Source organism: Nyctibius grandis, chromosome 13 (assembly GCF_013368605.1).
Source record: "Nyctibius grandis isolate bNycGra1 chromosome 13, bNycGra1.pri, whole genome shotgun sequence".
NCBI lineage: Eukaryota > Metazoa > Chordata > Aves > Nyctibiiformes > Nyctibiidae > Nyctibius > Nyctibius grandis.
This window is the reverse complement of record NC_090670.1, coordinates 13,558,777-13,586,266: the sequence shown is the minus strand read 5'-3', so window position 1 is coordinate 13,586,266 and position 27,490 is coordinate 13,558,777. Positions and strand designations below refer to the sequence as shown.

Below are 27,490 nucleotides of genomic sequence, written 5' to 3'. Positions count from 1 at the left end.
GTGGCTGAACTTTACTTCTAAACATAAGCAAGAGCTGCATGTCACTGACACAGTCCCTTAGTCCCATTTCTCCTTGCTGATACTTTCTTATTACTAACATCTGCTTTAAAAGACATCCGTTTTGACTGGAAGTCCCAACACTGAGCTAGAAAGAAACACTTTTTTTTGATGTAATAGATATTTCTTTCACTAAAGTTGAATTGTTTTGGATTGACACCAGTGTGATTCCTGTGATTCCTGGCTCTACTCAGAGTCTAATGCCATGATAAGCTTCGCTATGTAAGACAAGCCTTTATTTACATTCTGTTAAATAAGTAGGATTAAAAAAAAAAAATCTTTCATCTTGAGAATTAGCTTGCTTACCCCAAAGCAACACACTGTCTTCTCTCTCTCTTACCTCACAGCTTCAGCTGTTAGCTCCTCTTCTCATCAGCGTTCTCTATTTCTGCAATGCTTTGGAGCAAAACTCTCTGCTGGGGTAACTCCAAAGAAATCAAGAGAGATCACCAGAAGAGGGGGGATTCATGGGACAAACCCTTCACTGATATAAAGTGATGCCAATCTAGTGAAGTAAATGGAGATATGCTGCTTTACACTAGTTGAGGGCTGTGCATTATGTCTACAACAACAGACCAGCTATCAGTGGCATCTGTGCCTCTTTGCTTCCTGCCTGAAGATGATTTTAAGTTGCCAGGAGTATTTGCTGCTGTTATTAAATACTGTGAGCTCCTCTCACATGCTGGTTAGCTCAGCCAGCCCACCAGCTGCAGCACTGAACTGACCTTGTTCCTGACGTGGCTAACAGAGACCAACAGCCCTGCGCTAGGAGAGTGCTCTGGCTACCCACAAAGCAGGACAAAGGACTTTCTAGTGGCATTTAATAATTAAGTTTTCTTTTTTTTTTTTTTTCCGGTCTGCAACAAGGGGCACTGCAAGAAGTGGTAGAGATGATGCACACCAGCCTCCTGCTCATTAACACTCACCTGGGGAAAGAGATAATTTGCCTTTGTCTTTCTGAGGCATGTTGAGAAATTTATTTTGTAGCATCAGTCACATAAGATGATAAAAACGGTGCAAATCATGCAAAGGAAAGGAAGCTGCCTTAGCATGATTTGAGCTTATACAATGAATAAGGTTACTAATTAATTTGTAGAGTGCTATTTGTAATTGTCCCTCTCTGATAAATGGATTAGAACAGATGTTTTAATGTGCATTTTTTCCCCTCATTGTTTCAAGACACAAGAATATGTGCAAAACTGAAAAAAAAAAAGTGGTGATCCAGAAAGCAGGCTCTGGGAGATAAACGGAGGGTTATGTAAGATCAAAAAATGCCACACTCGCTTCCTGTAACAGAAATCGCCCAAAGAGCCCAATAACTTTCCCAATATGTGCAGTAAATGACGACACGAATGAAATGCATTGCTCATATAGATAAATAACACCTAATCACTTCAAGCACTCATTTAGTGCTCTACAGCCCAGGACTTGAGCTGCTAAGGAGTGAGCAGCAGTAGCTTAGGAAATCAAGAGCGCAACTCGCTGTTAGCCTGATCCTGGGGCAATGGCATGTCCCACTGCAGGGTTGCTGGAGGCCTGTTCTGCTTCATGCCTGGTGCCCGATGAGCCCCAGTGTGACAGCGACTGTGAATCTGCATGAAGAAGGGACTCTCTGGCAATACTACACAGAGGCAGGCAGCAAAAACCTGTTGTGCTACTGCTACCAGACAGCCACATGGTCCTCCCAGAGCTAGCTAGCTAGGCTTCCTTACAATGGGTCAGGGTCAGCCATCTAGAAGGCAGCAGAAAAAATGCAGCCTACGTGTTTTCACTTCTGTCTCTGTTTTAGCCCACACCCAGGGCTAAACAATAACCAGTTGTTCTATCACCCAATGTCCCCTCCCCAACCAAGAAAGGGAATTGGGAAAAGGAAGGAGACCCATGGGTTGAAATTTAAACAGATTCAATAAAATAAGAAACAAAATATCAATACTAATACAAAAGACACAAAATTATACTTAGCTCATAGAGCGGTGGCAAGTCCTCCCAGGGATTACAACCATTGAGAAGAGACAAGAAGCAAAAGAACAGAACAAAGAACTTCCCCGCCCCCCCATCCCCAGCAGCTTTCACCATTTATAGTGAACGTTAATGTTATAGAATACACCTGTGGGCCAGCCTGGGGCAGCTGCCCTGGCTTTCACTGCTAATGGCCTTGATCACCATACCGCAGCTGGCCACAAACTGAACCAAAATGTAACAGAAAAGTGATTCTGTAAATTTTATCCCTGCAAAACCAGGACAACTCCATTATACAGATGTGGACTCTTTAGCACAACCATCACTTAAAGATCCTGTAATTAGAACCCGATCCTGCATAACTGAATAATCCTGCTTAACCTTCTGGATCTTGGAGAGGCACAGGAAAGTCAGGGCTGTGTCCCAGTCCATAAGCAGTTCTGTGGAGAGCATCCCTAGGCATGAGAGCTACATATGTACACAGGCCCCCCGCTCTCCCGCAGCCCTGGCTGTGCTCCCTACCCAGGGCTTTAGCCTCACCTGCGTGTCAGCAGCGAGGGAAAGGGGAAGGGTCCCAGTGCATGGCAGCACATCAGCCCTCCACCTCCTGTGTCCACAACTCACCACCCAGACATTTCCCAGTGACACAACACATAGGTGTCACCAAAGGATAAACGGTATCAGGCCTCTGATCGTCAGTGCACTGTGATCTGAAAAGAATTCTGCAATACCAACTCCTCTAATGGTATTAAAGGAGGCAGTATTACTTTTCATTTGTCCAAAGTAATCTGATTGAGTGTAACATAGCTGAAATTTCATTTCCTATATCTTTATTAAAGCAGTGCCACTCTTTAAAGAGAAATGTTAGCAGAAGAACAAAGAGAAACTATTTTTATTGTCTAGATTTTTTTTAAAAAGGAAGCAAAGAAGAAGGTAGACTGGCTCCACATTAGCTTCTAATTAACCATGAATCATAAAGATTTAAAAAAAAATATTAAAGGACTTGTAACTGTAACCTAATTAAGTTTCCAACCATTGGAGGGATTAGTTTAAATCTGACCTGAGACATTCTAGTTAGCCAGGGCATCTGTTAGCTCTTACTGAAGAGCAAGGATTACATATTAATTCAAAGGGTGTGTACAAAACACTTGTAGAATTGAATGGGCGTGACAAAATTAATTGTTTTATTTATTTACAGTGTTGGGTTTTTTTTTGCTTTGTGACATACGACTTCCTCCAGAATGCTCTGCTCCTCTTATCCTGCACTGGGACACAATCATGTTTTAAGAAATATGTAGTTATGTGATACAAAATGTTTGAAACAGGGTGGCATGCTCAGGTGGCATTTGTTCACAGAAACATTCCTTTTAATGCTTTCATTAGTGTCTTTATTGCGCATAAAGAGAAAGTATCAAAACTTCACTGACAAAATATTATGAGAATATAGGAAGGCAAGCCTCAAAAGATGCTGAGATTATTACTGACAAATGTCACTGTCTGACACCACCTTACTCAGTAGTAAACGAACTAAAGAAGCACTAATTGCTTTGAAGTTAATAAAGACTATATTGCCTTTCAATAATTGGTGTTTGTTTAGCTACTATGATTATAGCTATCTCTTTCTAGTTGAGCAATGTAAGATGGCAGCAGTTCCACCTTGTACAAGTTTTAAATCCCTGTAGAATTGACAGAAAAAGCCATAACCACAAATTGGTTTGCAATTTTCCTCTTTCTTCCCAGCGAGCTCTGTATGGTTATATTATGAACCTTGCTTCAAACAAACTGCTTCTGACTTTTATGATTGTTTTGTGATCTAAATGGCTATCTCATAAGATATTCCATTGCAGCTTCTTTTTCAATTGCTTTTACTGTGAAATGGCATTCTGGAGATTTCTGGGGACCATTTCACACTCTTAAGGGATTGATTTGCTAAACCTGATGATAGGTTTATATTTAAGATGCAGTCTAGTATATGAACAAAGTGTAAAGCTTATGAAGAACAGATTCAGGACTTTCAATAACCCCATCTTCTTGATGGAGTTTGCCTCTTTAAAGAAGGCTAGTGTTTTACACTGGATTTTTGAGTGCAGGTTGCTATATAGACTGTGTTTCTAATTGTCTTGGAATGTTTCCATTACGCTGAATTATGGTCACAGAAAAAATATGGAGAAGATGACTGCTAGTAACTTGTAACTCTTCCCAACATAAGGTCAGAGCAAATATACAAAGGCACTTGGGAACCTAAATGGAAAAATGGATGTGAGATTGTTCCCCGAGTTCTCACTTGCGAGGATGGCAGAGGATTGATTTTCTCCTGGGTACACTAGAAAGCTGACAACAAAACTAACTTCTTCGGGCTTTAGTGTTGGAGATATGCACTTTAAAAGACTGATCACTGTACAACAGTTATGGGCCAAGAAAAAGTAATCTTTGATGGAGTTATAGTATAAAAATGAGACAGAAATGCTTTTATTCAGACAATGACACTTAATATTCTGTTGGGCCAAACCACAAGCCTGTGGCTCTGCCTTTACTCTGGCAAATGTTCTGAAATTAAAAGGTGGACCCACGTAACTCAGTTGAAGCAAAATAAAACAATCAGGTATGCACAAATGCAGTGAGAAACACCCAAAGAGCAGGGGAATGGCCTGACAGAGCTCAGAAGCTGAGTTTCAGGACATTTTGTTTAGAAGACGGAGCAAAACAAATGCTATAAATGTGAACGGCATTGTACATACACCCAAGTGAACACAACTGTGCTAGTGTTCCCCAAATGCTAGTGAGCTCACGTAGGATGGTGCAAAAGCAGGAGTGTGAGAGTCTGAGACAGCTCCTGGGTCTCTATACACCCGTATGTGGGCAAATTATGTAGAGGAACTGAGAAATTCACTGCAGGGAGGAGACAGGACAAAAGGAGTGGGGAACCCTTTACCTTGAGACCAAGACTTTTAGAGCAGTGATTAAAAGATCATTTGACTGTAGCACTATTATGTGTTTTAAAAAAAAATAAATGGCTCCTTTTAAAAGAGAGGCTGATGTACATATGCTAGAGTATATGTCCACAACAATCCTCTACATATGTTATTAGATGCATGGCTTTATTCTTGAAATGTGTGGATTAATTTTGGAGTATGTGCATGAGTGATGATATGATTGTATATGACTGCTGAGTGAAGTCTAGATGAATTGCTTGTTGATATTAAACAAATGAAGAGACTCCTCTAGCAATATCTGGAACAAGTGAAGATAACACTAGTTAGAGCTGACCAGGGTCAGCTTTTGCTTACACAACAACAATCTTGCATGCACATTTCTAAGTCTAGCCTGACGTCTGACTTCTTTCTCTCTGTTTCCAGCTGCTTCCATTTTTTGGCTTTGTTTTTGCATCTCTGTCTCTCAACGGTGTAGGATTTGCACTACTCTCTTAAATGTCACATAGACTAGAAAGAAATTTGGGATTTTCCTCAAAACAATTTTCATGACAAAATAGGAACATAGAAAACTAAAGAACTGCCAATGCTGCAACAACATTGACAGTGGGCAGTATTTCATGTCCATATGCAGCAGGTTAGCAAACAGACAATCAGAGCTGCAGAGCCTTTAATTGCTAGTGAGGGACTTTGAAATGTGTTGCAGTGAATTTTTGTGCATTTTTGTGGCTTCCTAAATGAAAGTTTCACATATGCACAAAAAAGCTGTACAGTTCTTACCCTCCAGGATCTTCAGACTTCCATAAGAAGTCCTGGAAGATGTGCAGCCATTTCAAGATTTGAAAGGGTTGATCCATTCTGGTAAGCTATCCATTATAGATCACATAAATCACCCAGATCATCATCAGTATTATACCTCATTTTTATTATAGATCTGTCAAGAAATATCTGTCAAGACTAAAGCCTAACTACTGTTACAGTAGCTATACAATAGACATGGACATTTCAGAATACCATTAACAGTCTGGATGAGAGAACAGGGAGTATGCTTGTTAAATAAGCAAATAACACTCATGTGAAAAGTTGTGCAAGTATTTTGGAGGATGAATCAGAATACAAACTGATCCTGATGAAGTGGAGATAAGATCTGAAGAAACAGGATGAAATTCAGTGTGGACAAGTGCAAGGTACTACAGTTTATCAGGAAAACGCAACAGCAAAAATACAAGGCAGAGAATGACCAGTGAGGTAGTTTTCTAGAAAAAGATCCGATGGTTATAATGGATTACACTGAGCATCAGTCAATAGTGTCAGTTGGTTGCAGAAAAGGCAACCATTCTCTTGGGATGAATTAATAGAAGTGTAGCTTGCAAAATATATGGCCTAATTCTTCTGCCCTATATGACAGGTATGGCTTAAGCTAAAGTACCTGTTTACCCAAGATGGCTGATGGCAAGCTGGGAAATAAAACTCTACGTTTTGCATTCCTGCTTGTAAAACAAACCCAAGTTCTGTTCCTGAGGTGATACATGAAATCTGGCTATGTGCATCAAAGACAGGAACTACTGTCTGAAGCAGAAAGGTGCTTCTAGGTCTGTTCTATGCTATCCGCACAGATGCTGAGGAAGACTTCTGCTGAACAGTAATTAGAAAATTTTCTCATTAGCACCTATTATTTAATTCTTCAGAAAAGTTTCTCTCGTTGGTAGATACTGGCAAGACAGTGTTCATTTGCCTTGTTTTATTTAAAAACAAAAAAGCCCTAGAAGCATACCTGTATGCCCTAATGTCCTACAGGTTTGGCATACCTGTATCTAGATATCCATATCTACCTCTCTGCCTGACTGTCCATCTGTCTGTTTGTCTGCCTGTCTTCATACAGATCTATACAAATGAGACCTATATACCTGGATACACTGGAGATGGCAGCACACAGTGTTTCTGTCACACATCTAAAACTTTCACCTTATTTTTGCATCTTTTTTCACCAGATTAAAATTTGTGATGCATTGAGATAATTTAATTTATTTTTTCCTCAACAATTTTTAACGATTTTTAATACAAAGCACCTTGGGCTGTTTGCAGCCAAAGATGTCTTTGTCCTGTGCACATGCAGGTTGTGTACACAAAGACAGTGCTGCAGAAGGCACATTTCAGAACAGTCATTAAGGTACTGTATCTTCTGGGTCAGCTGAGAATAAACTCAAAGTAAAGTTGGCACGAATTATTCTGTGATTTCCTCTGTGAAATATTTCAACAAGGTCTTTAAAGACTCAACCAAACATTCCCAAACCAAATTAAGCAGATGACATAATCCTTCCCTCTTGACTTCATGCCCTGAAACACTGAATGGAGACATTGCCAGGGCCAGATTCCCAGCTTCAGTGAAGCCACAGTGACTGAAAATTGGTGCTTGTCAGCAGAATAAGAATATACAGCACTCTATCAAGGAGGGACTCAACATCCTGGTTTTGAGAATATCACTTTACAAAGCAGCATACTATCTGTAACAGTAGGAAAGAAATTCTGACTTCCAACCTGCAAACTTTGTTCAACATAATTCACATATAAGAGTCTCTTTCTTCCTAATGCCTTTGTCTGGATATAGTGGCTGTCTTTCTTATTTTAGGAAATCATACTCCCATTATGCTTCTTAAAATAACCAAAGACAGACAGAGCATAAAAAGTTTACCTTTACGATTAAAAAACTTTATGCAAATACACTGAGAGGAGATTGAACAATCCAAAATATACAATGGCATTATTCTGTGGCTATTCTAGATAAACATTAGCAATACACGGGCTACTTTTCAATGTTGGTATCAATATCAAAAGACTGGAAAATCTTAAAACACTGAAACGCCATCTGTGCATGCTAGCAACTGCCAAATTTGCAACTGTGGTTTCTTCCCCACTAATTCCATATTTTCCTGATAGATTAATGGGTACCATTTATCCAGAATAAATAAATGTGGAAGGCCCGCCTTCCCCCTTCACTGTGCCTCATCATTTTATTGATTTCCACCAGACCACTGAGCACATTAATGCGAGTAAGCCACTGTCTGGATTCAGAAATTATCACATTTGGTAGAGAAGGAATGCTTGGCATAGCCAGTTTCTTTATAGACTGAAAGTCCTTGAAGTTAAAAAGAAATATATTCAGAGAACTCCAGACTACAAACAACACAGATAAACTGCAGCTGAAGGATTTTTCTTTCCTTTCCTTTCCCTGACTTAAATGTAACCTATGTGCAGAAAAGCATAGGTATTTTACACATACTATTCCTGTTTCACCATGTGCATTCGTCTTGTTATTTCTTTCGAGAGGCACGTCAGACACATATATTTAGACTTGTAGCTTGCTAATTTATGCCAGCTAGTGTAAAATTATAGGGATGAGAATAAAGTTGCAGAATCATACCTTTGTATGTGCTTTGAAGGAAAATTTTCTACTATATACAGTCAGACTTCCACAATCCACAATTTGCTAATCTTCCCACTCAGTAACTTGCATTCCTGCATGCACACACATGCATTTACAAACATACATACTTCATAGGTTTAATAAGAAAACCATATTTCAATGAGCTCTCATACTATTCAGATTACATTGATTCCTATAAAATGTATTACTGTAGCTGTGCTACCACATATCTAATAGTGTGTTTAATCTACAGAAGTCTAACTACATATATCTAACACATTATCTGCCACTTGGATGATTTCATTGTGTGTTCATGGGGTGCTAACTGCAAATTTGGAATGCAAATAGTACATAATCTTGTTAAACACATTTCTTTAAGAGGAAGAGATATGCCTTTGCTGTATGTCTGCTGTCCCCATTCACCGTAGCTCCAGGTTTTGCTAAGACGTATAAGCTGATAAAGCCTGTTGGTGCATTTGCTGACATATCTTACCCCAAATTACATTATCATGGCATATTATAACTAAAAAAAAAAAAGATTGCTAAGGACTTGGCATCCTGTTGGCAAGACATGAGCACGCCACATGCCAACAGAAGGACGCACTCCATGGATTTGTATGAGCAAGGCAGAGGATTGCTGCTGTGCCAGCTCTGACAGGGATGTCTGCTGAAGTTCTTTGCTACTTTCTTAATAGTCTCTGTCGTCTCTCCTTCCTTGTAAATACACATAAGGTTAAAAACAAAGCCTGGAAATTCCTCCAAGTGAAGCACAAGTGAAGAGCAGCACAAACTCCCTAATCCTAAGAGACACAGAAGGAAGGTAAAGCAGCGTAGGTTCACCTTCAGCGCAAAAATCTAGCAGATAAGACATTTTGGTTATATTTTCTACTAAGCAGTGTCCCACTACTTAATACACTATTGTTTCTAGTGATCTAAATCAGCAATAAGAACGTTAAATTATCCTAAAAGAAATTACTATAAAAAGCAAGTGAAAAATGTAATCTCTTTCTCTCCAAGGTGCTTTTCTGGATCTTATTTATTTTTCTAAATACAGACAAGAAGAGGTAGTCCTATTCTTTATCTGTTCTGGAGAGCTTTTGAAAGCCTGGACTTTACTGGAAACCCTTCTGTTTTTTCTCCATTGCTTGAAACACTCTGTGCTGGATTTATTTCCTATTTGCTTAATTTTTGCATATATAAAATGATTGGTTTTGATGCAATTTCTTTATATTTACATCAGCATGATGAGCAAACTCAATCACATATATCCATAAATTCATGAGAATATTAAATAAAATCTTTAATTATCACTTAAGTAATAAACTCTGAGATTACTTAAGTGAAAGTTTAATGGGGCTTAGTGGGACTTAAGCAGATGATGAAGTATTTTCTGAAACAAGGTTATTTCCTGAAGACCATTTTTGGCTTTTACAACCCTGACTGGGTCTGAAGTGACAAGCACCAAGCTATAACATTTAAGAAACTGAACAAATAATACATTCACAGACTTAGAAACACACTGACTGCACCTGCTTGTTCATGCACAGAGTGGCAATGTCATCATTTTAAAGGGAACTGGTTATTCAGTTAAACAAATATATCAAGGGCTAGGAAGAAGAAGAAAAAAATCCAACAACCCAGAAGGCAGTTTAAAAAAAAAATTAAAATCTGTCAAAAACCCATGGAAGTCCTCAGTTATAGTTTATCCAAGATTTTACGGAGGGAAAAAAGCTTGACTCCTTTGAGCCAATACTGTTTACAGTTACTGCAATGAAAATTCTAATTTTGTGCTCTAATGAACACAGAACGATCCATAGTCAACCTTGGCAAAACTTATAATGACTGTGTAATTGAAGTGACTTTGTCGCATTAAAAAAATATTTCACAAAATTGTAGGAAACTGCCAAGAAATAAAACTATGGGATGGGCAGTCTTGGATACGTGATACAGACAGCCATATCATCTTTGCTGCTTGGTAAATGTTGGGCTTATAAAGCTGCGAGACATTTGTCTGCAGTCGCTCTTCTTACAGCATATTAAGACTAATTGTGAATTACAGCAAGTGCTTCATTGTGAATATGTGACACAGAATTTACTTTTCAAAAACACTGCTCGCACTGTTACGCTATTTGGCACAATCCGTACATGTGGGACATGCTATATGGTAAGCTGCCAGCTGAATCTCAATGTACAGGTTGGACCTTCAAAGACTTCCTCCATTTTGGAAATGTTATGGAGAAATGGCATCAAAGAGAGAACTGAGATCACAGCTCACTGGAGAGGATATAACTTCAAGCACTGGCATGGGTAGAAGTTTCTCCAAGACACTAGATTTCTCCAGAAATATCCCTGACAGAACTGGCAGACACTTGACTTGCAGGCTTATGCACACCATGATGAATGTTCTGGGCTCTTTACTCTTTGAGTTTCTCCCCACCCTTACCTATACCCTAACCTCCAGGAGGGCCCATGCCTTTGTTCTCCAGTGGGCAAAGCACTTGGCTCTCTCCATCTGCCTGCATAGATGCCTCTCCACTGCCCAGGGACAGGGACTGAGCCGATGGAGAGAAGGAAAGCACCAGGAAAGGAGCAGTTCTGTGTCAGCAAAGCACGTTAGCATTTCACAGCTGCCATGCTGAAATACAGAGGGATCAATTAATATCTGAAGTCCAAATTCTCCTCTGATGTAACACCGCTTACACAGAACTCGGCTTCAAATATCATAGTTTCGGTTTCAAATATGACTGAACAAATATTTTCTATTTGCTTACCACAACAATGACTTCAACAAGCAGTGGAGGTCAGTCCTGTAAAGAATGCTAATATCATCCCCAAATGCAATACTAATGCTTTTTTTCCCAAGTATTCCTGAATGATCTGGGGATTGGGCACCTAAGCATCTTCAGGAGAAATAAATAAATAATCTCCCGCTGTCTGCACCGTGGTAAGAATTTTTCCAGAGATCAGTATTTCAGAAGACTTTTCACAGCGCTCTTTCACTTGAAAGACAAATCTGATTCGACATGAAGTTCCATTATGAAGAAACTGTTATATGTGATGACACTGGTTATTGAAAATTGAAATGAAGTGAGAGGAAGCTAACACCAACTTGTATGAAATTCTGCTGTCTTTGAATGACACAGGGAACTCAATATATCTAATCATCAAAGTGAAGCCCATTGGGAACCGAAGTACAGTTGTATTGCAGAAGGTTGCTACTTGATTGCTAGACCCAAAAGTGCTAAGCCATATGCCACTTATTTCTGTGCCTAAATAGCTTACTGTGATTGAAACCGAGGGTGGCTCTCCTCTTCACAGTGAAACAATCATGAAGACAACAGGAATTAGGAAACTGAGTATACAGATTATTTTTCACAATCCTAATTTTTAACCCTGTCAGTTCCTGGAGCTTAAGGTAATTTATTCTTTAATAAATTCAGTCTACGCTCTTTTTTTCCCCAGCAGAACACTAGCTTTTGCAGAGACCTTAGCTTGCAAGCTGCATTCAGTATTTTTTTCTCTCGCTACTGTTGGTGTGTGGCCCGAGGAGCCTGATTATAAAGGCTTGGTGTTGGCCTTGAGCGTAAAAATTTTTCCTGCTTTCTTTAGAAAGATTTTTTTTCTACCGTCCTTGTGCCAATCTCCTTGATTTTTCTTCCTTACTCATCTGTCTCTCTGAATCAGCCTTTCCCCAGCACTTCTCCAGCCTCCCCACACTCAAAGTCGCTCCAAGGTCAGCGGAGGGCCCTCGTACGCGGGCGCTCCATGTGTCCCTCCTCCCAGCTGGAGGCAAAATGCGCTCTGTTTACAATATGCTCAATTTCCACTTGACAAGGCCCGGAAGCCACTACATATATCTGAACTTAGGCTCCATAGTTAGAGAGAGCACAGCGCTGTCAAGATACGGCCCACTTCTACAATTAAAGAGCCAGTAAACTGGCAGGGTCTGATGGATGAGCTGATACTTGAACATACATTACATCTGTAGTGTGAGAGTTATGCGACTCAACACAGCCTCGACACACAACACAAAACAAAAATCAGCTCAGACATTACAAGCACCCCCTGCTCCAACTATGCTAATCTCTTCTTTCATCCATGATCTTTGCAAGTCACATAGCGTTACGGTAAAGTGTTCTGCACTCAAAGGAGTATCTGCAGCTTCCCTGCCACTATTAATAAAAATATTTAATGCTCTTGTTAGGAGGCACAATTTGATTACTGAACTGTTATCCAACAAATCCTGAAAACAATTCAAAGTAAATTTCCCTAATATGTCTATTTTTCTACCCTGCCAGAAGGGTTGCTAATGAATTTGCTGCTTGAATGCACAGACAGATTGGGAACTATAACTGTGCTGGCCTGGGCAACATGGCACTGGCACCAAAAACCTATTTGTACCCATGCAAAGTTCTCTCTAGAGTACGTCTCTCATCCAGAGGTGATTTTCCAATAAAATCAGCCTCGATTATTGCAAGCGCAGGAGCAATCCCTGAGGGAGTATATCAGGCAATTCAATACTAGGAAATGTTGTACTAGGCAAAATTAACCTTGTAGCAGTTATTTCCTGAAACATTATCTAGCTTTTGCCTTTCTTTCGTATTCATTGATCCTAAATGTCTGGGTTTTTTTTTCTAATTTTCTCACTTAGCACAAGATCATTATTTTTCTGTACTCATATTTAAAAAAAAATGCTTAAAAGACACCTGTTTTTCTTTTGTTTCACTTACTCACTGCCAAAGTAAAGGACTGTGTGCTGTATGGCAGGCACTACTTTTTTGGATATAGAAAAGGTAATAGCAAGGAGGACCACCTTTATTCTGCCCTGTTTTCATGTCCCTGCAAGGCAGAGGAAACCTACTACATATATTACGACACCACAAGCCAGAAAGAGCAAGGAAATTTCATTCTCCCCTCTCACACCAAGGTAAAATTAGGAGAAATGCCAGTGAAACTAGTGGAGTTTTGCAGTCCAAAAGAGAGCGGACACAGGCCTACAGATTTCAAAGATACTGTTGACAGCCTCAGTTAAATCCCACTGCCTGGTAGCTTTATCCACTGCCTTTTACCAGGCTCTCCATGGCAGGGATCTTTATCTGAAGAGTATCCAGCACATGCTAGAACCTAAATAAACCATATAGTCATTATGTACTCTAACACTACTTACAGTTTTGCTCTGGTTATTTATCTTCCAGCAGCACAATAATGGCATAACAGTGAAATTCAGGGGTATGAGATCTGAAAGCTGGTTCCTATGCTGGATTCAGCCAGCTGTACTGAAACCAGCAGAACAGGCACTCCCGTTTATACCAGGTTCAGGCCTTTTCTTCAATTTTGTTAGTATTTGTTGCTTGGTTGCAATATCTTAAGTGCTCAGAAGCACATTTTTAAAACATTAATTTAAAAAAAAGATCACAGGTAGGTAGAAAACAGCTGTTACTTAATACAATGCCCAAAGCAAACACTTAGAATAATTGTTTGAATAAATGCTAAGTAACTTAAAATTAAAAATAATTACCAGAAAGATAAATATAAAATCTAAAATGATCAAAACCAGCATGAGTGAGAAGAGAAGAATGGGTACTCCTTTGATCAACAGCAGATACATGATAAAACTGGAAAAAAAATTTTTACCTTAACTAACTTTTTTTTCTGTCAAAAGAAAGAATCAGGCAAAAAAAGGTTTTGTTTGCCTCAAACTTCCACTTTTTCACAACTTTTAAAAATTGACCTGAATTTAATCTTGATAAGCTGTATCACAATGAAGGTGTAAAAATGTTGTTTTGAAAAGTAACAAAAGTGATCCAGTTAAAATGAAAATACTTATTTTTGTCCAGCTGCAAGACTCCTGGCAAATTTTACCCAAATGCATGATTAGCTTTGGTCAACTGGCATATATATGTCTCTGTAAATAAAAATACACAGAAGAGAAGGTTTCTGTAGGTGTCTGAAGTTCTGTGATGGCCACTGAGCAACATGCTGGGCTTGGCAGCTGAGGGGCGACTCGTGGCTGGCTATAGCCAGCGGTGCTCGGTACTGATGGTGCGTGCTCAGATTTGTAAGAGATTAGATGAATGAGCTCTCAGAGTCTGTTCATCTCATTGTCTTGTAAGCAAACATTGTGCACTACACAGGACGTGAGGTAATTTAACCATCTACTATAAATTCTACAATCAAGTCGGAAGCATTTCACTATAAAAATGTATTGCGCCCATTTGAAAAATGTGTGTTCTCTCTAGGTACCTGTTGTGGTGGTAGCTGAAAACCTTAATAAAGCACAAACTATTTTATATTTCAGGACTTGGCCAATGTGACACATTTGTGCAGTTTTAAGTCCAAACAAACTGCTAGTCAACTAAATTATAACTTATTACTACAGGCTACAGACTTTTAATACATTCTGTGGTTGGAACAGGACTGATTTACTGTTTTGGGCCCTGCCAGTAGTTATCATGCATCATTTCCCTAGAAATAAAAACAGCCCTACTGTGGTTATCCTTTGGACTGATAAAAATATATCTAACAAGATGTGTCAGAGGAACAAATTCAGAAAATAAAGGTAAAATATTAAATAGACTTATTATTTTGTGTCTGAAGTACATCTTCCAGCTGCCGTGATGACTTTGGAATATAGCAAAAGGTACTGCAAAAAGGAAAAAAGATCTAAAGGAGCAACTGAGCTCTGGTAAAACCACATGGGGATAGCTGAATTGTCAGAGCTTTGCAAGAGTCAAAATTTGCATAAAAATCAGTATTTAGGGATTAATGTGATATAATCAAAAAGGATTTAATATGTGCGTTTCTTTGCAAACAGTTTAAAAGCAGCAGTTCTATAATCCATTTCCAACACTAACCTTTAACTTGTAAGAGTAAAATAATCCTTCACAACATTTCTAGAGTTCACATTCTGCTGAGGAAACATAGACCCCCTAAAAAAACCTCACTGGAAACCAACAGTAGCATATGTGCATTGATTTTCATAGTGACACTCCAGGTGCTGACCCTGCTGTGAGTATTGCGTGTCTATGCAGACTCTACCACGTGGCCCAGCTTGCAGAATCAGTGGTATTTCGGGGTTTTGAGAATTTTTGAAGGGACTTTATTCCTGGTGCCATACACTGATCCCATTGACAGAACCCTGCACCTGTGTAGACGCCTCAGTGGACAGACTAGGACGATCAGGGGCTAAAGAACATTGTCTATAATTGCCTGTAAGCAGGCTTTTTCCTGGATTTCTACTGGGGATTTGAGTGCTTTCGCATGCTAGACTTAAAGTATTAAAAGATAAATATGAATGGATTTCTTTGAGAAATGAATATGGGCAGGCAGTTTAGGCACTATGTTGTAATGGATTTTTAGAAGTAATTGAATTGGTGCTGGCTGATTTAGTAGTTCATCAGAAACAGTCTGAGGAGAAACAACGGGAAGGAAGGTTTAGAAGCAGAGACTAACAGGCGGCGGTGTGGAAATTGCTTGGGAGTTTTGCTGAGAATTAGAGTTACAGCAGGTTTGGGCTTCTTGTTTCTTTAAAAGTGGTTTAAGTCCTTTAGGTACACATACACAAATGTCCATAGGTACCTATGGTCCATAGGTGCCTTATGTATACATATATGTACATATATATATACACTTATATATATGTATATATGGCCATCGTCTCATACAGTTCTCCATGAATGGGAGGCTTTTTCAACCTAGACATGACACACTTTTATTGTTCTTTTTTTAAACACAGGACAGGAGATACCCTGCAGTGGAAGTGCTGCGCATGCGTACCAACAGCACACCATCCCTTTCGTACCTCTACTGGTTACAAGTGCCTTATTTAACTGGTTAAAAACAAACCAACCTTCAGACCTAGCCCACTGACCTGCACTTTTGCCAACGGAAGCAAAAGATCTGTTTATGGTTACTGCAATTACAGCATACATTAACTGACCCTTGGAGTCTGACCTGCTTGCCCTCCCTAAGCGAGAGTCAATAAGAAAATCCTCTGGCTCTGCATGACTTGGCTTAGACCTCAGACCTTCCATGCAGAATAAGGTCTATCCAGGGAGGGAAAAACAAGGTGCCACTCCAGCTGGTAAAACAAAGATATTTTTAAAGTGCAGTCAGTAGAAACAGTCACTACTATTCCATGTATAATCAAGGATGAAAAGGCCACGAAAAATACCACTGCGCTTTGCAAATGAGAGGTCAATTGAAATGTCAAGATATCAAATGTTAATGGATTGCATTTCCAATGATGGTTGGGACAGAAAACCATACCAAGTCAAGTCAGATGCCCTTCTGAGGAGAAGATGAGTTTTATGGCAGGAAAAGACAATAAACACCACAAGTCTTTCTGGTTAACAAACTTGTGGCTGATGAAAAACAAATATATTTTGTAAATATAAAAAACAGCAGGATTTTAGCACAAGCTATAATTCCAAAACATGAATCTGGAAGTCATAAAATCTACAGCAAATTTAAGCATATGCAGGTGTTTGGGGGAAATGCCATTGCTTTCTATTGAAGATTTTTAAAGGGACTATAAAAGAAGAGAGCATAAAGGACACTCAAGGAAGGCAATGCTTTCTTCCCTGAATCAAGAAGTCAATTCCAATATTCTCACAGTTCTACAGCAGTTCATGGACTACGCGGACCACTCTTAAAAGCATTCACTTTCCGTTTAAAAAATCTAATTTCTCTCTTAAAAAAATGTTGTATTTCGTAGTGTTTGATGACATAAGGTTTTAGCCAAATCATTCACCTGCCCACATTTTCCCATGGCATCCATTTGGCCATTTTCATAAAGGACTGTAATCTGAGGCATTTGTTTAGAGTGACATCATATCCAGTCCTGAGTCAGAATGGCATTACCATGCAAAGAACCCATCTCGTTCATACAGAAAACAGTGAAAAGAAACCAGTTATCTTCCTAACCACTGTCTCTGCCCGACTAGTAGACACACAGCCTTCCTTTCTCAAGTGCAGAGAGACTTGCCTTGTGTCTATGCCCTTGGTGGGCTCACACACTTAGAGGGAAAACAGCATTATTAGTGGCTTTTGAGTAGGAAGACTCCTTGGTATATATGACAGAGATATGTAATATCAGGAATGAAGAACAGTGAGTAATCATTTGCTCTTTTGTGCAAGAATAACTACTTGTGTGGATTCCACTGAATATATGAAAAAAAAGGTTTAAAAAACCAAAATACTTTTTTTCACACACTATGGTGCTCAATACCACAGAATGTTGTGGGGACAAGAAGTATAAACAGATTTCAAAAGAGATTTTGGATGCAGGATAAGTCCATTGGTACCTCCTAAACACAGGACGTGCGGTTATGGAAGTGTAAAAAGCCGTGTGCAAGAAGGTGCGAGGATACTCCCCATGGAGGATGCCTCCATAATTTCTGTTCTTCCCCCACCTTCTGCCACTGGCAGAGACAAAGTACTGGGCTGGCTGACTTTCAGTCTATGTTAATGTACAGGCTGCTAAGCCAAGTGTATTTGTACACGAGAGTGAGGCCTAACCCTGACTTGCCTGGATCTGAGGGGATCCTGCAGGTCAACCCACTGATAAAAGACAAGTGGTGTGGTCCAAGTCAACATGAACATGATCCCTCTAGGCTCTATGCCGATGTGGGCTCCCATTGCCTACCCAAGTCTGGAAAAAAGTCTGGGAAGACTGATCAACAGTTGGGTTTCAGAACAAAGCTTCTATTGAATTTTAATGGTATCACTGTTCTCCCCCTCTTCCATCAAATCACAGGGTATATAGATGATTATTTCCATTGGATGTGTCCTAATTCAAAACCATGTCTCATGTAACAACTCTTTAGAAACTATAAACCCTCCATAGAGTAAACTTAAGTCATGTTACCTCTTTCAGACAGGAACAGCACGATAAGGACCAGCGAGTAAGTAAGAAACTATCTAGGACTTTGGATCCAGGAAATTCTTTTTCTGCTACAGACTCTCAACGTAAATATGCATAAAAACAATGGGAGAAAGTAAGTGCTCCTTATATGACAAGGGCAGGAGAGGATAAATACGTTAAATGTAATGGATTCTACAGTTATGGGGGCCACCTTGGTGCCACATATAGACAGAAAAGGTTCTTATGTGTTTGGAAAAGTAACTGCACTATTTCCACCCCCCCCGCCCCAAAAAAAAAATCAGTCCTGCAGACACAGAGACTTCTTAGCTATTTTCTGTGTGTTATAGTTATACTGTTTCAGATGATGCTACCAATACATAAAGATGAGTTCCTATGGATGTGTTGTGTCTTGCAGTGCTACAAGGAATATGGAATTGAGACCAAGCCTTCTGAAGGAGCCAAATGCTGCCTCCATCTGCCTTGACCATCAGGGAGTTCACACTAGACGCTTGGACATTAAGAAACCGGCGGCTTGGCTGCCTTACTGAACTGTAATAAGGAAACTTCCTTGTTTTTTTCCCTCCATAAGTGTTAAGCGCTGGAGGGTTTCAACAGAACAAAAAAAGAACAGTAAACATCCTCCCGAACATTAAACCAGCAGCATTAATAAACTGAGCAATGAAAAGTAAATAGACCATTTCTACAGAAATCTTCGTCATGCTCCTAAACTAATATGTTAAATAGTGGCACTATTAGGCCCTGTCCAAGGACTCTATATAAACTATCACCTTTAAAAGGGAGTGATTTCTGATTCCAGTTTTTGGACACAAGAGCTATCTCAGCACAACGTAAAAAGCGGGAATTTTTTTACGCTAGTGACAACTGCGGATATTTTATATATATATTTATATATGTAAAAAAATATATTGTAACAGATGTCAAATGCAGTTAGATTCAACTCAACTTATTAGTGCATGGCTTTTAGCCAAAAGCAATTCACATTTGCAGAAGTGTACTATCACATATGTCTTAATAACAGAAATGTGTTTTTAAAAATGTATGTGGTAAGTCACATATGGTAGAAGGAATCTGTACAGCTTTCAGCCCTTATGACAATGGAAGCTACTGACTTTATTTTGCATAGCTGAAGAACATTAAAATTCAAGTGGAATTCTCTTTGACATTTGAGAGCTACAAAAGTACAAAAGCAAAAACTAAAAGCTAGACAAGCCTGAGCTGTACTAAGTGTGGCTGTGACACTTATATCAATGCAATCCATATCTACTACTGCCATCTTAAAGACACTATTCTTAGTTTTGCCCTGAGAGGTAATGTTTTAGCATACAATCATAATCGTATACAGGTACCTTAAGTAGTTACATGACGCTGAAAAATACTAGGCAGATTTTTCAGCTGTTTTGTTATGCAGAGTGTAATTAATAGGTATAATGGATTCCCTAGGGTATTAATTGAAGCTGCCACCATGAACACCATCAACGAGAAGTTAAACAACCAGTTGGGGGAAACATGACAGGGTGAAATATGCACATGTAGGTAGAAAGAGCGAGACTGTCCATCTGTCCGCCTTCCATTCCAAAATGTTACACTTACTGAAGTCCCATAAAGAAATGATTTAACCTAAATTGCCTTTCCCTCCCACCACTCCCAAATCTTTCTGGTGGATTAATTGGGCATCAGTGTCACATACATGCCTTTTAATGGCTGCAAGGCTTGATATTTCTGTTACATGTGGGAAAACTCAATTCAGTTGAGACATTCCTGAGAATTTGACTCAAAATATATTACAAAAAAAAGTGAATGAATGATAAATGATTATTTTGGAGTTGTTCCCCAGGACTCTCATCACCTTGCAACTCCTGGATCCTCTAGAATGTGAGGTGAAAACAGCTCATTTCACACACTCTATTAAACAACCACCAGCTAACAATTACTTTAATTCAGCTTGCACTGAATTTGAACTAGCCCTATTGGCAAGAAAGGTCCCTTGTCTTATTAGAAGTTTCATGTGCTGTCAAGTCCCTGCTGGATCCTGTTTCTAATTTTTATCAGATTGAATGAAACATAAAGAGAGAGTGATTTATGGCTATCTTCCATCTTGCCTATTCACTCCAAGGAGTGTTTATACACATTTTGCGTTCACTTCATAAGGTGTAAATGACTATACATGATGGAAGCCATGTGAGAAGTAGAACTGTATTCTTTTGTTACGTGTGCTAAAACACAATGATTTGTGAGTCCTGTCAGTGCATGTTCTTACAAATACAAAACCACTCCAGTCCAAAAGCCAGCATGATCAGCAAACTACTATGAAAATATGAACCTTTCCTCTGTCTGTAACAGGAACACACAGATACTGGGACTTAGTTAAACTGCATGATCACCTACTGAAGCTAAAAATGTGTGGTTTATTGGTACATAAGAGCCCATTAAGACTGGAGTATTCATTATTTAAACAGAATCACTGATTGCTGGCAGCTTTAACTGAAAATCCCTTTTCTCAAAGAGCCAGGACATCTATATAGCAACTTTCTTAATTCAATGATATATGGCTGAGTGTTGCCACTAGTGCCCTAAGATTTAAGAATTCTCATAAAATGCCCTGGAAATTGCTCCCTGGTAACTTGCTCATCCTTCACAGAGACCTACTGTAAAGAGCAGAAACATACGTGTGTGTATGGTGTGAGAGATACGCGCACACGGAGTGAGAGAGAGCTCTTAATCAACAGGATGGCAAAGCCTTGATACATAGGTGTAAAATATTCCCATGTGTCGAGAAATCATTTGGCACATTCCTAGTTATTTCCCCCCCGTCAGACCTTCTCAAGGATTGCAATTAAAAATCATAATCTTTTTAGCATGTACAAACCTCCCCAAGGCTAGGAGCACTATGTATTGAGTATTTTGTGATATTATTTGGCAGCTATTCATAGACAACACATTAATTTATGGAAACGGGATGAAACTTGGGGAGTGCAATCATTAGGGACACATAAGAAATCGAAAGCTTTCCTCAGTGATACTGACCTTTTTATAGCTAAGATTATGGGCAACTTGAATTCTATTATCTCTTTCATTGTCCCTCTTACCGTCCTACTCTTTTTAGTGACTGTATACAGCAACTTTGTTAAACTTGCATTTTCAAACGGATATAAAAATAACTTACTTTACAGGAATGTTTCTCAATTTTGTCTTTTCAGCAGCCTGTAAACAGAAGAAGGATGGGGGAAACAAACAATTAAGCAACACACCAAAAGACAACCAAGCCGCACGCAAACATCAACCCTCGGATGCTCTTCAGAAATGCACACCCAGGCACCCCGTCACAACCGGGGCAGGGGGCTGCAGGAGCCGGACCCTTTCAGAGTCACAGCGCTACAGGTTTTAAATACTTCTGCCCCAGTTTGTGATATCAGTGTGGTTTGTTTATTTTTAACGGCCACGAGTGTTTAGGAACCGCTCATTCAGGGCGATTACTTCATTTCCCGCTCTGCGGTCTGGCCCCTTTGTCACAAGCTATCTGGCCATATCTGGAACAAGAACAACAACAAGAAAAAATAAAGCGAAGAACGGACTCCGTTTCCAAAACAGTTTTTATTCGCCAACAACAGAAAAGGGCAAGGGATGACCAAATGTTCAGATCAATTTCCTCTTGTGAAACCTTTGAGAAAACACATTCCAAATCATCTAAATGAGTAAATCTTTGGGCCTCTCGGCCTGCACCACCTCAGACATGGAGCCTGGTTCCAGTTTATTGCTGAACCCATTGATCTGTGTACAGTCCATTTATCATTCATGAAAAGAGCCAGTGATCTTCACAGTATATTAGAAGAAACAACTCAGATCATCTGTCAGCGGCCCTCTTATTTCTGTTTCCCTCTCCACGGGGATTTCATCTCCTTCGATTCTTCTTGAATTAAAATGTTGCTAAGCAACGCAGCTGGGGGCACTGATGGCAGAGCCGCGCCAGTCTATCACACTGGTTAAGCTGCTCGAGATTTTAGGGGAGATTTTTTTTTTTTTTTTTTTAAATGCTCCTGTGGCATAATTATGCAATCTGAACCAACCTTGCATCCCTCCTCTGACTTTTTTTCAGAATAGGTAAATAGCATTTTAACGCAAGAGGGCTTGAAATATCACCTTCAGATAAACTAGTGTTGTCGTATCATTTCAAAGAATTCCTCCTAGCATTTGCAGAACCAGACTGTAATAGATTTAAATGGGGAAAGCGGTCAGATGGTTAGTGAGATTACAAGCACGGATAGCGGTGAAAGGCAGAATTAAGACAACTGATCCATAAACCTATTATAGTAAGGAAAGTTTTAGTGCTTAATTACCTTCAGAGATATTTTTATAAAGCCTACCAAAATTGAAAAGAAGGGTTTTGGTGAGGAACTTTAACCTCTGCTATGCTTAGGGATGGGAATAAAATAGTTCCCATATAAGAACTACTAATATTAGTGCTCCTGAAAAATGCTCACATAAGCCCTTGAGGAATTAAATCCTTCATGAAAACTGACTAACTTTTGAAATCTCTGAGACCCGCACAACTGGGTTCCAAATTTTGCCAGAATGAGTTTTCCTTTGGGCTCTATAATGGGGTTAGTTTTTCAAAATACCTGCTGTTTTGGCACTTTTGCCACCAGTCATAGCAAAGATAAAATCTGTGTTTAAATCCATGGAAAACCCTAATAACGAGTTTAAACTTTGGGAGAAAGAATTAGAGCTTGTGATAGCTGAGATGGGGCAACAGCAATCCTCTGGGCTGGCTCCCAGTGTGCGAAGAAAAATGTGTTTGTTTCATTTGGACTATATTTTCCATCTAAAGAATAAATCAATGAATGGATGATAGGAAACAATTACATTAATTGTACAGTAGGGTTGCTAAATAAAACACTTAAACCTCAGGAAATGTTAAACTTAAGATTGCACAAGTACGTGTTACAGACCCAAGCCTAATTACGTCCTCTCAAACAAGCCTATGACGAAATGGGGCCTCTGCCTCATTAGTGAGATAATGTGGGTTGTGCCTCTTTCCACTGATACTCTCCCAAATCTCCCTTTTTCAGCTGCCATGTACAAATGCAGACTCAGAAGTATGTTATTAAGAAATCTTTCTGAGTAATAAACTACATGTAACAACACACAAATGCTTAATTTAAAATGCATTAAAATGCCATCAAAAATGGCATTTCAGTTTCCCAAGCCCCCCACTAAATGCCAAGTTTCAGTCCCATCCTGCAGGAAACTAAAATTATTTTTAAAGTTCATAAACAACCTTCCACAATGGCAGAAGTTTTTTGGACTGTACAGTGATATTTTGCTTGACCCTTCTGTACACCAAATAGCTGGATAATAACAATTCTGAGTTCAAGCATGTGAAACTTGCATCTAAATCAGTTTTTTTTCCCTGAATTATTCAAAAATCACTACACAAAAACCGATCTCAAAAACAGATAAAGAAAAGAAAACAGAAAAGTGGCGAGTGTCTAGGATCACAAGCAAATAGTAATAATGTGGTCGATTCTAATACAAAGTAAAGCAGAAGATATTCTGGAGAGCATGTGCGTGATGGTGTGAGCTAAACTGTTTACATTAAAGATTAAAGAAGATGAAGTTATTTCAGGGAGTGAGAACTGGCAATGTCAAAGTCATAGAATATTAAAGAGCAGAATCTAAACTGGATGTTTGATTTTTGACTACTTAGCCATGTTCCTGGCAACCGTTTCCCCTGAAAGAAATGTGGTAGCTTTAGGAATAAAGAATTATAGATATATTTTATTTTCTTGGACCATGAACTTCTTGCCCATATCTTTCCTTAGATTTTTACATGGAGAATTTCCACATTTTTTTCCTAACTCTTAAGAAAAGGCACATGCTGGAGGGACAGCGTCCTTCACACACACGCTCACTCATACAGAGTTTTAAACCAATATTGCAAACGCTCAGGTTAATCTATATGCCAACCTAGTTTAATGTTGGATGATCAAACAACTGGTCATTTCCTATTAGAAATGATTCAGTTTGCCTTTGAGTGGGACCATGGTGATGTGAAAACACAGCACAGAATACATCAGGGATTCCGTCTAAGAAATGCAGGATCTGGCCTTCTGCTTTTATTTGTCTTGTAGGTGTTGCTCATTCATTTTTCAAAGCGTATTTCTTGCGATACCATGAGCATGCCTAGTGGCGGAAGATAAAGAAAGGCAAAATCAAAGTGACATTGAGTAACTCTACACATTAAGCTTTGATGCAGAAACATATTATTTGAAAATATTTGGTGTGCAGCAGGTCTGTCAATTAGAGCTAATTATTTTTCTCTGATCAGGAAGAATGCAATCTTGTTTTAGGCAGGTTTCTTTGAAATGTACGTCTTTTATATAACTTCATTATAGGAAAATACTTCTTCCAAATTACTTTTTTTCTGGGGTGCTTAGCTATTGACTCAAATTGTCTGTGTTGAGTAGTTCTCTCTGCTTTGATAATTAACTTTTGATCATTACTGAATTTAGCAGCTCTAGTCAGATGTGTTCATAGCCATCCTCCTCAACTATTTCAGTGTTCATCGCCTTTAATCTTTGAACAAAATGATCTCATTGAGCCTCCATCAACCTCACTACTCAGTTAATAATTCCTATTTCTCATCTTCATGACTGAGTTTGATTTGTTTTAGGCTTGATGCTAGCTTTTGATTATTAATTTAAGATATTTCAAAGACAAACGTGTTTTAAGAGTTATTTTTTTATCTTATATTCCTAGGCCTTTACAAATAAGAAAATGGTTTTAACTCCACAACAACTCCTAAACTTTGTGTATTAAAAGTACTATATAGAAACAGAGCAGGTAAGAGGTCCCTAAACCATGATACATGTGCCCTGAGTAGGAGATGATGCTGCAAAAGATTGGAATGAAATTGGACTGGTATAATGTAATATTCAATGGGTGTTAGGAGAATTACATCATAGGACCTTTGCTAATTTTGAGCTTGAAAACATGCATTAAAATAATTTAGGATGATTAGAAAATGGAAGCCAGAGTGAACTAGACAGTCATTCCACTTTAATTGTAATTTCCTTTTGATTTTTTTTTACAGTTATGGCCTTTCCATAATTGTGTGCCTGCTCTCTGAGACCTTATTTCAACAGCTGACTCTAGTGTTGAATAAGAAGAAAGAAGATGAAGAATACATGAAAAGCAGTAAGATACAGAGGCTCATCCATCAAAGAGTGTTTTCCCAGGGATGTTTTCCCATGGCTTTTATAACTGTGAATGACTCCTAACTCTTATGTTGCATTACACCTGATTTTGGCACTAGTTGTTTTAGCATTAGCTCGAGAACCACCTGCACTGTGCGTTACTTGATCTGCAGTGCAGATATACCCATAAACTTCTTTTGTTAGCAGATATTTAACTATTACACAAAAGATTAAACATGAGAATAAGCACAAACTGCTTCTAGATTGTGCACAAGGACTGCAAAAAGTGAAAAATGATGCTTTTCGTCACTATCAATTACTGGACTGGCTTTTGGATAGAAAGAACCAGAAAAAGTAATCCAGTCAGTACAACTTTCCTACATCACAAAGACCTGAAGAGAATGAACTGACAAGAGGCTGGCTCCAAAACATCAAAGTAAAATAACTGGCATCTGCAGAGGCAAATTAGATTTTTGGTCAAGTGTTACAGTGGAAGTGTCAGCTATCCAAAGAAAAGATATATTTTCCATTGCATAACAGAAAATCCAGGATTTTCAGGGGAAAGTATTTGATTTTGAGAAAGTGAGATTAGACAAAAAGTATTTTTTAAGAACACCTCCTCACCCTTTTGATTCAGAAGCACTGATCAGCCACCTAAGAAGGCAACTGCTGAGCCTCAGAGTCTCTTAGGGTGCGACAGATGGCACTGCATGCCATCAAACATGTTGGCAGAAGAAGGAAGGCCTCCATGCTTTAACTTTTCCCATGAGCGGCTGCAAATCTAACTTAGGTTAATCTCCTAGTTTCTAACCAGCACTGTATGCTTGGGTGAATTGCTAAGTGACTCAACACAAGTAACCATGCTGTTCTCCTGTCCTGTAGGTATAGAAGAGACTCCTTGGAGACCGAATTCAACAATCCAATAAAAACAAAGAGACTTTCCACATTAGTCGAGTTATAGACATAGTTTTATATACATATATCTTTGTAGATTCTAATTTGTCTTGGAAGTTATACCATGATCTTATTTATACAGAATGCCTTACCTATGATCCTAAGAAACCAAAACCCACTACTTATTGACTTCACTGTATTCTGTTCTGATTCTGTAATGATACAGTTGGTGCTAACTACGACTTCCTGTGGAGGAGGAGAACACAGTGTGCAGCAAACAAACCATTTGGAATTGTGCTGGGAATCAGAAAGCCCAAACCTGAGGGCTGAAGGATTAGTATGTGATGATACATGCATAAGTATGTGTGTCGTGTTCCTTTTTTTTTTTCTCTTTACTTCATTGGTTACACTCTCCTCTACCTGTCCCTGAATGTCAACAGAGGAGATTGTATTTCTTGCTTTCTAATTGCCTTTGACGTGAAGTTGGCAAACTTGTATTTGAGATTCTGTGTGTGATGCTCGCGGTCAGTCTCACCTTGAGGACAAAAAGCTCAGTGTTACTGTATCTAGGACCAAAAACAATGGAGAAGACACTCTCATGATCGTGTCGTATTTTTAAAAAATAAGTATTTTTCCTTCAGAAGCCAAACATATGGGATGGATCAGCTAAGATCCATTTTTTGAAATATCAAGTCACCAAGCATGTGGTATCTACAAATCAGAACGGTTCATTGAATTCTCGCTGTGTATGAACCACAGAGAGTTTCTCATCATTGCTTTGAGCAATGCAGTAACCTTCATGGCTTCACAGAGGGATGCTCAAGAATACCTGAAATACTGGAAATTCAATTTCATTTGGTGCATTGAAGGCTGGGTAAAATGAAAAATAGAGTTTAAGTGACCAAATCTAAGACAGTCTGTCTGTGGGTTAGGAGTCACCTTCATCCCTGATGTAAGTGAACTGCTTTTAACTAAGCAACACCACAGATATATTTGGGTTTCTGTCAGCACTTTTTCCCAAATCCTTACATTTCTATCAAGCCAATCATGGAAATCAAACTAAGGAAGTGTGCAATGAAAAACACAGCTACTTCCCGTTCTTAAAGGACTGTTCCATATTTTTTTAAGAAATGGAGAAAAAAGGAAC

At 39.0% G+C, this 27,490-nt stretch overlaps 1 protein-coding gene across 2 annotated transcripts in view; it reads right to left on the bottom strand.

Annotated features, from left to right (window-relative positions):
• AFF2 (ALF transcription elongation factor 2) overlaps positions 1-27,490 on the bottom strand; it is a 340,529-nt gene that overhangs the window by 55,734 nt on the left and 257,305 nt on the right. For both annotated transcript variants that reach the window (XM_068411834.1, XM_068411835.1), the window contains one exon: positions 21,420-21,457. In XM_068411834.1, the coding sequence (XP_068267935.1) occupies positions 21,420-21,457 (38 nt within the window). The remainder of the gene's footprint in view (positions 1-21,419; positions 21,458-27,490) is intronic.